The sequence below is a fragment of the Electrophorus electricus genome, chromosome 1 (genome assembly GCF_013358815.1).
Source record: "Electrophorus electricus isolate fEleEle1 chromosome 1, fEleEle1.pri, whole genome shotgun sequence".
Lineage (NCBI taxonomy): Eukaryota > Metazoa > Chordata > Actinopteri > Gymnotiformes > Gymnotidae > Electrophorus > Electrophorus electricus.
This window is the reverse complement of record NC_049535.1, coordinates 28,663,645-28,678,738: the sequence shown is the minus strand read 5'-3', so window position 1 is coordinate 28,678,738 and position 15,094 is coordinate 28,663,645. Positions and strand designations below refer to the sequence as shown.

The 15,094-nt window shown below is 40.6% G+C and overlaps 1 protein-coding gene across 1 annotated transcript; it reads left to right on the top strand.

The window, feature by feature from the left end:
- slc4a1a (solute carrier family 4 member 1a (Diego blood group)) lies at positions 1-14,981 on the top strand. The gene is made up of 21 exons (XM_026998041.2): positions 1-149; positions 1,695-1,750; positions 1,837-1,892; positions 4,293-4,396; positions 4,645-4,691; positions 4,844-5,009; positions 5,227-5,362; positions 5,718-5,784; positions 5,947-5,989; positions 6,137-6,321; positions 6,524-6,731; positions 7,034-7,228; positions 7,330-7,478; positions 8,352-8,546; positions 8,807-9,043; positions 11,009-11,098; positions 11,549-11,715; positions 12,336-12,577; positions 13,089-13,258; positions 13,889-14,062; positions 14,250-14,981. Exons 2-21 carry the CDS (start codon positions 1,724-1,726, stop codon positions 14,325-14,327), a joined length of 2,736 nt encoding a protein of 911 aa, XP_026853842.2. The 5' UTR covers positions 1-149; positions 1,695-1,723; the 3' UTR covers positions 14,328-14,981.
- Positions 14,982-15,094: the final 113 nt, after the last annotated feature.

Here is a 15,094-nt window from a genome sequence, read left to right as displayed (position 1 = left end):
TCTCTCTCTCTCTCTCCCCCTGTCCGCTGCGCATTCTTGATCAGTCTTGGGTCACTCCCGTACTGGAAAGCAAGAGGTCAACTCTCAGTCTCACTGCGGATCTGCAGGTTCTGTTGCACCAAAGACCTTCCAGAAATACCTGCACTCAGGTAAGGGCGTGTCCCTCTTTATACGACAGGGTGCACTCTCTCCACACGTCACAATGACTATAAAAGATGGGAAGACACCTGTCTTTAGATGAGATCATGCTATCAGGTGTTGACATGCAAAATTCTTGGGAGAAGTACAGCCTGCTAGATAACATTAAATGTAAATGCACTTCAGCATTATAAATGGAAAAGGAATTCATATCAAAACTAGTAATGATATACATAGGTCATAATGGCTGTTTTTTCTTTACATGTTTTTTTTTTCTTTACATGGTTCATGTGGATGTTTTTTAGGCATGGCTGTACAAGTTAAACAAAATAATTCTAAATGTCTGATGTTTATGAGCCAAACAAATGTTGGTAGTCTAAAAACCAGAAAACTGCACTAGTTAGTTAGCAATATTTGTTACAATTATTTAGTAAACGCATTAGTAATAATTCCATTTATAAATTAAATGTATTAGCATTTATGAAGAAAATGACAAAATTTTGGCAGTTTAGCCAATAGGTTCACGTGATTCTGCATGTCTTACAAAAGCAGAGAGTATTTGCTTGGTGGATGCCTAGTTCTCTTTTGGGTGTGCATGGGTGTGTAAATGAACAGAACTTGCTGGCATGGGCTTGATAATTGCCATATCTGTTCAAAGGTTTAGCCTGCAGAAAGCTGCACCTTTAACCAGCTTGGTAGCCTTGTGATCATTTACATAAACGTAATTTATTTACATCAGACCTGCTTTCCACTCAGCATCACACAGACTTATAACCCAATGCTCCCTTCTGCAGATGCCCTTTAAGTGTATGATGTTCAACCAGTATATGGATATGTGAAAAGGAGGGGGGGTGGGGGCAGAGCATCAGATTTTTACATCTAATTGCTTGGGCAAAATAGTAAGAAAGTTTTATAATGAGATCAGAGCGGATTGCACTCTGGTAAGAGTGTTTAAAGGCAAAACATGTCTGTCCTTCTGTGTGCCTGTTGGTGACTGTTATAGGACAGGGAAGGGCAGAGCAGTGCTTATCACACAGGGCCACATACTTGAGGCAAAATCTCCCTGCTGGGTCTGAAGCAGGATCTCATTCGTGCAGAAAGAGTAGCTTCCCTAACAAATAATGCAGCTGCATGCAAAAATGTGCACTTGCATGCTAGATTGTGCATATTATAGGAAAAGATCTAGTAATGGTAGAAATCTCAGTGTTTTGCTGACTAATATCAATCACTTAAACCACTAACTAAATTTAATAGGAACATATTTTAATGTAACACTACCAGTGGAAAATGCACAATGTGTCAGATGTCAAAGTTTGCAAAATATGTAGATATGACATAGATAATACAAACAATGGTCACTGAAACATCATATTTGTACGGCCAACACTCTCTACTGAACATGTACGTTCTAGATGATATTGCAGAATAAAATTAAATAAATGAAAGACTATATTAGATGAGACATTAATTTCACTGTAATTTATGTGCATGCGTGTGTGTGTGTGTGTGTGTGTGTGTGTGTGTGTGTGTGTGTGTGTGTGTGTACGCTTGAGTAGGTTCTTTGTGAAGTTTTCAGTTCCCACTGATGGAAGCTGTTCTAAATTTTGAGGGGGTAAGCAGACCATTAATATTTAATACTATTAGTCTCTCTAACTTTCTCTACACACAAACTACTCTCCATTTCTTCCTTTCTGTTAGGAAAATGACATGTCCTATGAGGACAATGACTCACCTCTAGCCTCCCCATTCAGCCAGTGAGTACCTCTCTCTCTCTCACTCTCTCTCTCTCTCTCGCTCACACACACACACACACACACACACACACACACACACACACACACACAGATACATACACACACACACACACACACACTCTCACACACACACACTCACACACACACACACACACACACACACACAGATACATACACACACACACACACACACTCACACACACGGTCCATCTTTTCCTTCCTTCCACAGCTGTTCCTACATTCATACATGACAACATCCTGAATCTTTCATCACAAACTCTTAGAATTTTTATTTTTAATTCGAATTTTAATTAGAATTTTTTTTTTTGTTGTTAAGAAATGCATGGTTATGGATATGGAAATGCATGTTGACAGTTTTGATGGTTTGTTTGTTTTGTCACTAACATATCTGTGGGCTCCATCTGGTCATATAATTGATTACATAGCTTTCCGCATCATTGAAACATGACGTAACCACCATTAAGGGTTAACCCACATATTTCTTTTTTTATTTCAAGAGCTTCTCATTTTAACATTATTTCATAAATAGTTATAATAAACCTTAATCTGTCAAATGTAATTTGGAATACGTATATCTGATGTATGATGGTACACAGCAATGGCTATTATTCTTAATGAATTTTGAAAGCCTGACAAGTACAAGTTTCCTATTTCTTCAAAATTGTGCAACTCATTATCTTCACGTAGGCGTATGGTTTCCAGAAGCGTTAGCCTGAGGAATTGCGCTCCACTTGTTGAGAATTAGTATTGCCTTCTAACAAGTAATGACAAGGAAGATCTTATGCTGCATTCACGACAGATGGGAACTCTTACATACAACATTAAAACATTCACGCTTCTGGCGTCTGAAGTTGTAAATATGAAGATTCACAGGAAACTGATGCTTGCCTTTTGCTACTGAGCATAAAATAAACACGGTTTTAAGCCATACACGCTCGAGATGAGATGAGGAGCGCAAAAGCTGTTCATTTGGTATTATTTTGCCTCGCTAATTTCCATCACAGTTTACTGAACTGCATATCAGAAACTGCATATCATTCAGATAGCTGTATATTACAAATCTCAGTTGTACACGAAACTTGAAATGAACAGTTTAGGTTCGTGCTCTTTATTTTTTAAGAAAAGGCAATAAGACACCGTTAACAGATCAAGAAATTACGTGGCATCATTTTCAAGGCAATCTTTGAGAAAACGAATCAATACTTCAATTATCAAGGCATCAACCAGTATGTAGCAATTTCATATATAATTATAATTTTTTAAGATTGTTTAAAGTAACACAAACATGTATCTGTTCTTACTCTTCACCATGAACGCTGCCTCGTTCAAATGACGTTGCAGGATCTCAGCTCGACGAGGTCGGATCTCGCGAAAACCTCCAAGTTTCCGAGTAGGAATTACGAGATGGTTGGGCGTTCAAATTGATTTTTCCCTATTTGGAAGTCGGAAACGTCTCATTTCCCAATTGGTCATGAATGCAGCATTAGATACAACCATGCACAAAAGATGCTTGCGAACAATATTTTTATTTTGCGTTTCCACACACATTCTGCTATGTATTAATAATTGCTTCTAGCAAATTCTGTAAAAGTATTGTCAGATTAACATCATCATCCTATCCAGAAACAGCGCGCTTTACATTCGCCCTTTTATTTAACTTCTGTACCTGCATCCTGTTCGGATCTCATTTTGTCATTAATTTAACCAGTATGGCGTTTGCGCAGTTAGCTCTCCGTTTTTTAATTGTCCATTGGTATCGTTCCACACTGCAAGCAACAGCTTTGCGTTTCACTGCAGACGGTTCTCCTTCGTCTCATAACGAGATGAGCTAGAAGGAAATTTAAAGTGTTGGTGTTTACGCGACGTCAGACGGTGAATGTGGACAAGCTGGCGACATCGCGTTCACACGCAGGTCCAGCTGGATCCGTAAAATACGTAACTACCCGCGATAATCAGATAAGGGGCGCGAATTTAATGCCAAATGTAAAGGGCAAGTAATGCGTTTAATGTGAATAGGGGTCAAAACTGCAGTTGTAAATTTAAAACGGATTTGAAGCAGAAAAACTACGACGTGCTCTGAGACGTTTAAGCCAGATGTTATACAAGTGTAAACGCAACCGTCTCTCCGAACCCCATTTGACAATCATCTCTGAATGATCGCCCTCTTGTGGTCAAAGGCCTGGATAGAAGACGAGCTGGATATTGTGAGGCTTCTTTTTTCCTGTCAGGGCTTTCTTACGTAGATTTATAAGAGGACAAAGCACGGCGTGGTCTATCGTGTGTAAGATCTGGTGAGACGCAGAGCGTTGGACAATGAGTGACAAACTTCTGCACTCCCAACTGTATTTGTCAGTCTCTGCTCTCTGTCGCCCCCTGTAGGAGTTCCCCGGGACATACAGGTAGCCATGACCTGGCGCAAAGGAGACTCGAACAGGAGGAGCCGAAACATGCTGAGTGCTACGTCATCCCCACAGACCTGGATGGTGAACACAGCACCTGCGCTCTCTCTCTCTCTCTCTCTCTCTCTCTCTCTCTCTCTCTCTCTCTCTCTCTCTCTCTCTCTCTCTCTCTCTCACACACACACACACACATACCCATATGCACAAAGACCCCCCCCCCCCATCTTTTTTTTTTCTAGCTACTGGCTGTGTAAGTTTTTGGAGTTATTGTTGTTTTATTGTGTTTCATATTGTTCTGTTTTTGGCCTCACATCAAATGTTATGTGTTTCAGCTTCCTGGAACACCAACACCAATGCCACCACCAGAGGTGATGCTCAGGTCAGTGCACACTTGATGCAAATCCAGTCACACATAAGTTGCATATCTTACTCCTGACATGTATACCCCCCCCCCCAATATTCCAACTAAACCCACACATTTTTCAAACTTCACATCATTTAGTGGTTCACTCGCGTCTCCATCTGTGCCAGGCATACGTGGAGCTCAACGAGCTGGTAGGAACCACGTGGCAGGAGACGGGTCGCTGGGTGGGCTACGAGGAGTCCTTTAACCCTTACACGTCCACGTGGGGGGCCTCACATGTCTCCTACCTGACGTTCAAAAGTCTTATTCAGCTTCGCAGGATTATGAGCACAGGTGAGACACGAGGGTAATCTGGCTGCAGACACCAATGACATGGGTACCCAGGGGATGTGACAGTAATGACGTGTTTCCAGGGAATGAAATGCCCCGTGGTTGTGCTCTCTTACTTCATGTATGGTTTTGGCTGAAGCCATAAGAGGACATCTACAGTTTCTGATGTCTACATGAGTTATTTGTGTTTCTCTGTCTTTTTCCGACTGGTTGGGGGTAGGGGTGGTGCTGCTGGATGTGGAAGACTTTGACCTCTCAAGCATCGCCGAGAAGATAGTAAATGAACTTGAGAACAAGAACGAAATTCGTTCTTCAGACCGTGACGCCCTACTGAATGCACTGCTGCAGAAGCGCAGGTAAAACACACTCTTTTTCCTCTAACAGATACTCTCTTACAAACACACATTTTCCTCTAATACTCAAACACACACTTACCTCTAATATACCCTTGATCATTATGTTACATTTCCAGCATTTAGCAGACACTTTTATCCAAAGCAACTTACAATTATGACTGAAAGCAACTTGAGGGTTAAGTGGCAACTTGGCAGTGTTGGGGCTCAAACAAGCAACCTTCTGATTACAAGTCAAGTACCTTAACCACTGATCTAGACTCAATGTTAGTCTCAGAGCTCTCATTGGATAACTTCATGCTTCCAACTCAAAAACTCAACATTCAGTTCATTTGATCTGTTCTTCTCTGGTTCACAGTCAGAATGATGTGCCACAGGTCAGCGTGGCAGACATCCAGCTGCAGACCTTCTCTGTCACCAGACAGGTAGCTCTTCTTCATTTGTCAGCCATTTCCCAAGCCATCTAACCTACTTATATGTACAGCTACATACCTGTCCTTCTACATATAATAAATATATAGTCCATGCAGTGATTTGCTTTAGCTGCTTTTCTCGCTGATGTTTTGCTCTAAATTGCTTTCATTCAGAGGGACTCTGCTGATCACGTCGAGGCATCCATCGTGCTGTCAGGTGAGTGTGGGGACTGTATGACCACTCTTAACCAGGGAAAACCAGTGTGTAACTTAGTCAAGATGCAAAAATGTGCACCCTTTTAACTTCTCTTTCATATTGCATGTCTCTGTGGATGCGTGTGTTTGTGTGTGTGTATGCACACAGGTGCGGTGGACTCCTTGCAGAAGCCAGTGGTGGCGTTTATGAGGCTGCAGGACTCTGTGGTGATGGACGGCATCCTGGAGGCTGCGGTACCTGTCCGCTTCATCTTTATGCTGGTGGGACCCAGCCACAGCGGCGTGGAATTTCATGAGTGCGGCCGAGCCATGGGCACCCTGATGGCTGACTGGGTGAGAGACAGAGCGGGGCCAGGCTTCAGGGAATGGGCCGTAAATCCTAACACAGAAGAGGCACAAGCCAATAAGAGTCAGGAGAGGATAAGGGGGAAGACCTTAGGTTAAATTCCAGTTAGTTCACAAATGTGCAATATATATATTTTTTAATGTACATTTTACTCAGCAACTGCAATTTCTTCTATCATTGTGTCAATAGGTCTTCAGCTTGGAGGCCTACTTGGCCCAGGACGAAAAAGAGCTGACCAATGCGATCGCCAACTTCATGGACTGTAGCATTGTGATCCCGCCCACTCCAGTCCAGAGTGAGGCCATGCTCAAGCCTCTCATCAGCTTCCAGAAGAAGATGCTGCATGACAGGGTGCGCCCTGCTGACTCTCGGATTGTTCTTGGAAAAAAGCCTGAAGGTTAGGCTCTTTATTCTGGTACTTGTGGAAGATACGTGGTTTGCCTGATCTCAGACCTTTTCTGCAGATCACAGCTGGATGGAGCTGCTTCAGGATCAATATAAAAGTCGTATGCGTTATCCTGGTGCAGGATAAAATTAAATAAATAAAAATGCAAAGTTAGGAGCTAATCACTCATTTATACATGCACCAAATGTAAACTGCTGTTGCTGAGTTCTTTAAAACAGTTTCATTTGACAGTTGCCCTTCATACATCCTTCATACATAATAATTTCTTTGTTCATGTTGTCTGGCATGAGCAGGGTCTGATAAGCCATCAGAGGATCCACTGGCCCGGACTGGCTACCCCTTTGGGGGGCTGGTAAAGGACATAAAGCGCCGTTACAAGCATTATATCAGTGACTTCACAGACGGCCTCAGTATCCAGGTGCTGTCTGCCATCATCTTCATCTACTTCGCTGCCCTCTCGCCTGCCATCACCTTTGGAGGACTCCTAGGTGAGTATCCCTCCCCCCTCCTGCAGCACGCTTCTGAGGCCACATCTGAACCCTTGGTCTGTGCTAACTGGCCCTCACCCCTGTCTGTCCATCCTCCCTAGCCGAAAAGACGGAAAACCTGATCGGCGTGTCGGAGATGATGATCTCTACCAGTGTGCAGGGCATGATTTTCTGCTTGCTCGCCGCACAGCCCGTGTTGGTCATCGGATTTTCTGGACCGTTGCTGGTGTTTGAAGTGGCCTTTTTCGAGGTACGGCTCCTCAGCAAAAGGAGCACATTAAAAACTGAGCGTGACTCAGACAAGGGTTAGCATCAGTCTAACAAATCCTCTTTCAGAATTCTAAAAACAGATCCCCATGTTACAGAAAAGCATGTCTTATATAATGTCACTAGACATAACTGTTCCATTTGTGTAATGAAAAGCAGTGGTAACTCAGTTCTTAGCGTACTTGACTAGTAATCAGAAGATTGCCAGTTCAAACCCCACTGCTGCCAGGTTGCCAGTGTTGGGCCTCCAAGCAATGCTCTTAAGCATTAGGTAAATGTAATCTCCTCCAGACATCTCTTGAAGCATGGTATGTTTGGGGATTTCCTTTTTTAGCTGCCTGGTATATCATCATACCTACTGTGGTGTGTAAGGAAAGATTTTGATGTCAGAACATCCCAAACATTGCCAAATTACAGTGCAAAGAAATATTTTTTCTTGAACATTTTCTTGAGCATTTTCAAATCCAATTGAAAATGCTAACCCAGTAATCATGTACTATGGGGCAGAACCAGAACAATGATGTTAAGTTTTGATCAGGGCTTTGTAATGCACCTACAATCTGAAAACTTTATTGTGGATCCTATGCATCTTTGTAGCTTACAGCAGTGGTACATCATAAAGGTGCATATTATGTTTTTTAGGTTTGCAATTTCTTTAAGTTATCTCTAAGAGGACATTCTGTGTGACTTGGAAGTTTATTGAAATTATAAAAATGTCAGTGATTGGTCATTTCTCAAACATCATTTCATCGTATCCGCGTTTCCATTCTAAACTTTACATAAACTTTGCTTTTGCTCATTTCATTGATTTTGAAAGGAGTGTATTAATGATGCTTTGTGTTGATCTGCCTGTCAGTTCTGTAAGTACAGTGACGTTGAGTACATTGTGGGCCGGACCTGGGTCGGCATATGGCTGATAGTCATTGTGCTGGTCTTTGTGGCTACGGAGGCTAGCTTCCTGGTCCGCTTCATCTCTCGCTTCACCCAAGAGATCTTCTCCATCCTCATCTCCTTCATTTTCATCTATGAGACTTTTTCCAAGCTTTTGACGGTAAACACCAATGCACACATAACAACAGCAATCAGAGAAAGAGTAAATAAACCATTTTCCAAGGACACACAAAAACGTTTAGTCAAAATCAGGCTATGGCTGCCATTGCTAACATGTTGCCATCTGTACTTCCATTCTTTGTAATGAACTTTTTTTTTTTTTTTTAACAAAACCATCACTTTAACCATCCCCTTCTCCTTTCTTGTCTTTTCCCCATTCCTCACCTCCTCTCTCTCTCTAATTCCATTGTTCCTCCACAGATTTTCCTAACTCATCCTCTGAAGGTGAACTACTCTCCTCTGAATGAAAGTGGGAATCCCTTCGAGTCACTGTTTGAGATCTACACCATAACGGATACACAAGGCAATGTGACCTCACACAAGCAAGCGAAAGCCTTCGCCAACACAGCACTGCTCTCCATGTGCCTGATGTTTGGCTGCTTCTTCATCGCCTACTTCTTCCGCCAGTTCAAGAATAGCATCTTCCTCCCTGGCCCTGTGCGTACCATTCTGCTTGACCTTTGCTATCCTAATATGTGACCTTTTCAGCACTGTTTCCACCTTTCTGCATAGGTGTCTTTTCTTATTTCAACATTAGTTTCAAAGCAGATTTTGAGCAGATTATAGTGTATATATATACTGTAAGTGTGTTTGTCATAAGACCACATTATAAAGAACAATGATAAAATACAGTTATCATTTGTTATCATTTATTATTGGTCGACTGAAAGGGGGTTTTCAAGGGCCAGTGCTGATACAGATTTTATTGAGCTGTAACCAATATTAGGCCTTTACTAGTACTTTAACATAGCCAAAAATAGTGGAACTGGTAGCTCAGTGGTTAAGGTACTTGACTTGTAATCGGAAGGTTGCTGGTTCAAGCACCCCTACTGTCAAGTTGCCACTGTTGGGCCCCTGAGCAAGGCCCTTAATCTACAATTGCACAAGATGTAAACAGTCATAATTGTAAATTACATGCTACTAATTTGGATTTAACAGTATCTTAATTTTCCAACATTATTTTTAAAATGTTATCGGCTACAGTGGGATCATTTGCATTCCTAAATGGGTTTTCATGTGGAGTTCATGTAACCTAACTGCTAAGTCAGAGCCTGCTTTCTCTGCCATTTCTGTCTATACAGCATAGCAAGTGTGATGTTGGAACACAATGGCGCTTCTTCCTACAAGGCTTTCTCCTGCTCACTGCTAGCACACACGTCACTAGCTTGTTAACGAGCCCCAACCAAGGAACACTGAATTTCCCTTGCTTTATAAAAATTTGAATTAATATACAAATATTGTTAAAGTTTCAATACTGTTGGCTCTCCCAGTCCATACAGTCTATCTAAGCTGCAAAAAATCACAGAAATCACAGTTTCTCTCATGTCACAAGAACTCATGTACATATTTCCACCAGCTCAGCCCCACCCTTTTAAATTGCAGTTCTCAGGAGTGTTTTAGCACTGAGTGCTTTTTTGAATGAGGCACAGTACATGGCAGCCTATCAGAACAGAGCTCATCTAGCTTATATTTGTCTTAAAGGTACAGTAAAAGAAACAGCCTGTTTAATTCTATGGGATAATGAAAAATTGAAAAAATGGCAGTTTAAAAATAGATCATGGTTGTTTTTGGAACATTAAGCCACACAAATGTTGCAAGTGGATATTAAGGAAAATATATAAAACTAAGGAAAAATGGAGGATATGGGCCCTTTAGGTCTAACAGAAAGCTCACAGGACAAAAATTCCCCTACCATCAGTCAGTCATTAGTATAGAACCTATAATGTAAGTTAATAACAGGAAACAATGTTTAATACAACAACAAAAACACACCAGTGAATGAATACATCTGTATGATGTTTAGTAGGAACAGTAGCTGTTTAGTAGGAACAGTAGCACTATTATTATATTTGACTTTATCTGATCAGACACATAAAAAACAAAGCGCTAATATAACTTTTGAATAGGATAGAACTGAGTGTATTTTTCTTGTCTGTTAATAAGCATACTTTGTGATACTAACATTACAAACAACCAAGCCTATCTGTTTAATTTTTCAAAAAAGTATAATTAACTTTTTTTTTTTAAGATTTTTCAAAGTTTCAGAGCTAACAGTAGACTAACACAATAATAATCTAACATTTTAAAACAGAAATAGCTAAAGGCAGACTGCATTTAAACACTTTATTATAGAAAATATATTCTCACAAAATGTTAAAGGGGCATAAATTGAACATGTAAACTAGAAAACATAATGGAGAAATAAGTTGTTTTTCACCACCAAACAGTAGCAAATAATATTTATGACAGTAATTAATATTTTTAAATGTTTTCTACAAAGTGCATCTTACATGAGATGAAGAGTTAAATTGATTTGTAGTGCATTTACATAAGATGACTCTCAAGCCACCTCAAGATGGTCAACCACTGTTTTATCATTGTTGAATCTCTACCTCTCCCCAGATTCGCCGCATTATTGGAGATTTCGGCGTGCCCATTGCCATCTTTATCATGGTTGCTATTGACTTCTTTATTGACGACACCTACACACAGGTCAGACAAACCAGACTTTCAGCAATCCCATGGAACATTGGTGTCAAATCAGGAAATTAGCATTTATATATAGGAAAATTAAAAATGATTTACGCTCTACTACCTTTTCTGTAAAATGTATGTCAGATATAACCACTGAAGACTGAAGATCAGTGGTTACTGGCACCTGCGCTTCCTCCATTTTCACATCAGTCTGTAGTCTGCACTTCTTATTTAGGCTAATGACAATCAAAACAGAACAGAAATGTAAACTATCAGTTGTTTTGTATAGGATATAGATAACATGTTAATTTTTACAGCTATTGACAAAGAAAACTTTTAATTTAAATAATGGAAGAATGCAAAGTAATGTTTATTTCTGATTTTTGTATGATTCATAATCAAATCAGTTGCTGTAGTATAATTGCATGTTCGATGTATGACTTTGATCGTCCTGTCTCACATCATTAGAAACTGGTGGTTCCGAAGGGTTTGACTGTGTCCAACCCAAATGCCAGAACTTGGATTATCCACCCCATGGGGATTAACAAGACCTTCCCTATTTGGCTAATATTCGCTTGCTTCCTCCCAGCTTTGCTGGTGTTCATCCTCATCTTCCTCGAGTCCCAGATCACCACGTGAGTAGCTCTGCCTGAAACCCTCAAGCTAAAGTTTTAGCACAGCTGCAGACATTTACACTGGAACATCTTCCCACATGCCCTCCTCCAACTAACACACTTGTGATGTTGCTGCCCCTGAGAACACTGCTCGTGTATGGGCTATTGAAATGAGCGCAAACCACATGATGAACAATAAACACAGGAAGGGTACAATCATTAAGATAGAGCTGGCTGTGCTCGCCTGCTTGGTCTGTAGAGTAAGGTACTAATAACACCACAGTCTGTGGTCCATGAGGGCCAAACAGTGTTGTAGTAACTGCTTTTTCAACATGCACCCAGTGAGCTTCTCAGATGTGCCCAAACTTTAGCCATCTTAAATCCAGACAGAAACGCACCCTAGTTTGTACAATACACTCATTTTTTTTCTTGCCCCCTCAATCTTCTTTCTGAATCATATTTTATTACATTTATCTTTATATATATATTTTATTAAACTAATGTTGTGATATGCTGTATGCTGTTATACATGTATGTGTAAAGCCCTCTTAATTACCTTTGCATACAAGACGCTACACAAATATAAATATACTTGTCTCACTTTGGTTAATATAAAGAGATGCAATATGATTTCCTCTCAGGCTGATAGTGAGTAAGCCCGAGAGGAAGATGGTGAAGGGCTCTGGCTTCCATTGGGACCTGCTCCTCATAGTGGCCATGGGCGGAGTTGCCTCCATCTTTGGCTGCCCCTGGTTCAGTGCTGCCACGGTGCGATCCGTCACCCACGCCAACGCGCTCACCGTCATGACTAAAGGGCCAAAACCTGAGATCGAAAGGGTGCTGGAGCAGAGGGTCAGTGGGTTTCTCGTGGCACTTTTGGTCGGTGAGTTTTGGAAGGACACTGTGCCATTTGGTTAACCTGTATATATATATATATATATATATATATATATATATATATATATATATATATATATATATATATATATATATATATATATATATATAATATATTTTATTTTTTTTTACTTATTTATTTTTTTGGGGGGGGTTGTTTTCATTAGAGCTTTTTCTTTATTACTACTCAAAAAAGGAACTGTAAATCTCTGATGTTTCTTTATAAAAATTTAAAATCTGCTCAAGACAGTGGAGAATCTGTCCTCCTGCAGACTTTAGTGTATTAGATATTGGCTGGAGCTGAACCCGGTAGGTGGGTTGCTCGCCACGAGCAGAGGTTGACCCACTTGTGCTTTTGTGCACATACCTTAAAAAATAAAAGGCTATTTTTTGTGGAAGTAGAAAAACCTTTATCTATCTGTTGAAAATGTGAATGAAGGAAAATGTTCCTACATAATTCTTGAGAAAAGAACTTTCATTCTCTTTTTTAACCTTAGGTCTGTCCATTCTAATGGAGCCTGTCTTGAAGCTGATTCCATTAGCAGCTCTCTTTGGTATCTTCCTGTACATGGGTATCACATCTCTGAGTGGTGTCCAGCTCTGGGACCGCACAATGCTCTTGATCGTTCCCAAAAAGCACCACCCAGCCGAGCCTTACGCCACTCTGGTATGCTGCCTTGTCTTTCTACTTTCGGTTTGTCTAATTTGACGGCTTTGCTGATAAACTATTCACTGTTGCAGATGGAATCGTTCATCTTTTTCTGTCAAGTCACTGTAGCTGTCAAAAGGCATTTTTATTCTGCTGGATAGACGTAGACTATAAAGTAATTTTCAGCAAAACACAAAAAAACCCCAAACAAAACTGCTCACTGTTATAATGTAATACTTTAAAAAACATGTTTTTTCTAGATAATAGCAGAGCCTTTTTTCCATTCCATTTATATGCTTCTTAATCTCTCTTTCTATCTGTCTTCTTTGTACCTCTCTCTCCCTCACTCTATCTCTCTCCCTCACTCTCTCTCTCTCTCTCCCTCACTCTCACTCTCTCCCTCACTCTCTCTCCCTCACTCTATCTCTCTCCCTCACTCTCCCTCTCTCCCTCACTCTTCTCTCTCCCTCACTCTCTCTCTCTCTCTCTCCCTCACTCTCACTCTTTCCCTCACTCTCTCTCTCTCTCCCTCACTCTCTCTCTCTCTCTCCCTCACTCTCACTCTCTCCGTCTCTCTCACTCTCTCTCTCTCTCTCTCTCTCTCTCTCTCTCTCTCTCTCTCTCTCTCTCTGTCTGTTTGGTGTCCAGGTTAAGACTTGGCGAATGCACCTGTTCACAATCATTCAGCTGTTCTGTCTGGCTGTGCTGTGGGCGGTGAAGTCCACCCTCATCTCGCTGGCCCTGCCCTTTGTCCTCATCCTCACCATCCCACTACGTCTGTTCATGTCACGATATCTCTTCACCGACGTGGAGATGAAATGTGTAAGTGACCCCTTCTGTCATATTTAACAATACATCTTCCTTTTATCCCATGTATACTGTAACCTCCATATATATATATATATATACACACACACACACACACATTCCAACGTTTGAATATTTTGCCTGTATAGTTTGTTGCGAGGTGTGCCCGTTTTGTTACTGCAAGTGTTTTGTTCTGTCACAGTTGGACTCGGATGATGCTAAGGTGACATTTGAAGAGGAGCTGGGTGTGGACGTGTACGACGAGTCGCCTTTCCCATAACCTATGGCTTGCCCTTCACCCAACCTGCAAATCCAGGGACCACCCAATAATGCCTTTATGAAACTAACTGCAGCACAAATCAAACAGGAAACATTCCACTTATAGATTTTAAAACTGTTGTACAGTCTAGCCTTATCAAACCCTTGCTGGTTTAAGCAAACCCAGCATTTTGATCACTGCCTTCTAGTGAATATACATTCCAAATAATTGATATACATTCCATGCCTTTTCCAAAACACTGTTTTGCTTTACTTTTTATTTTATATGCACTTGTTTTTTACATATCGTTAAATCCATTATACAATCTTTTGTTAACTACTTTTGTTATTTGCAACAGCTTACATCTCTGCAGCCAGTGTGTGAAACTGAATCTAGTATTAAGCCCAGACATGGCAGTCCCTTTCTATACTGAAAGTTGCCATATCACTGTGTCTCTTAATTTGTCTGAATTGTTTGACTATGTTTTAGGTAGAGTTTATGTCTGTAAATATCTTTAGCTAGATGCTACTGAATAATTTAGATTTAACAATTTAGAAAAAGCATAGATGTATGAGTTTGAGTGGGTTTGTTTGAACAGTGATTTATGTACATTACCTTTTATTGTTATACTTACTTGATGACTGATTTTGAAGCTCATTAAACTATTAAAGTTGTATTACCAAAACAATCTTACTGGGGTTGGGGGAACGGCTTTGTTGATGGAGACGTATAAACAGTTTCGTCTGTGATGTTTGCCTAATAGGTTGTTACAGCGATTGGTTTTTGTC

Bases quoted from the DNA above. Each gene is read 5' to 3' on its own strand.
- slc4a1a (XM_026998041.2), top strand. From the start codon at position 1,724: ATGGAAGCTGTTCTAAATTTTGAGGGG. The intron at 4,397-4,644 runs GTGAACACAGCA...TATGTGTTTCAG, and splicing joins CATCCCCACAGACCTGGATG to CTTCCTGGAACACCAACACC. The intron at 6,732-7,033 runs GTTAGGCTCTTT...TGGCATGAGCAG, and splicing joins TCTTGGAAAAAAGCCTGAAG to GGTCTGATAAGCCATCAGAG.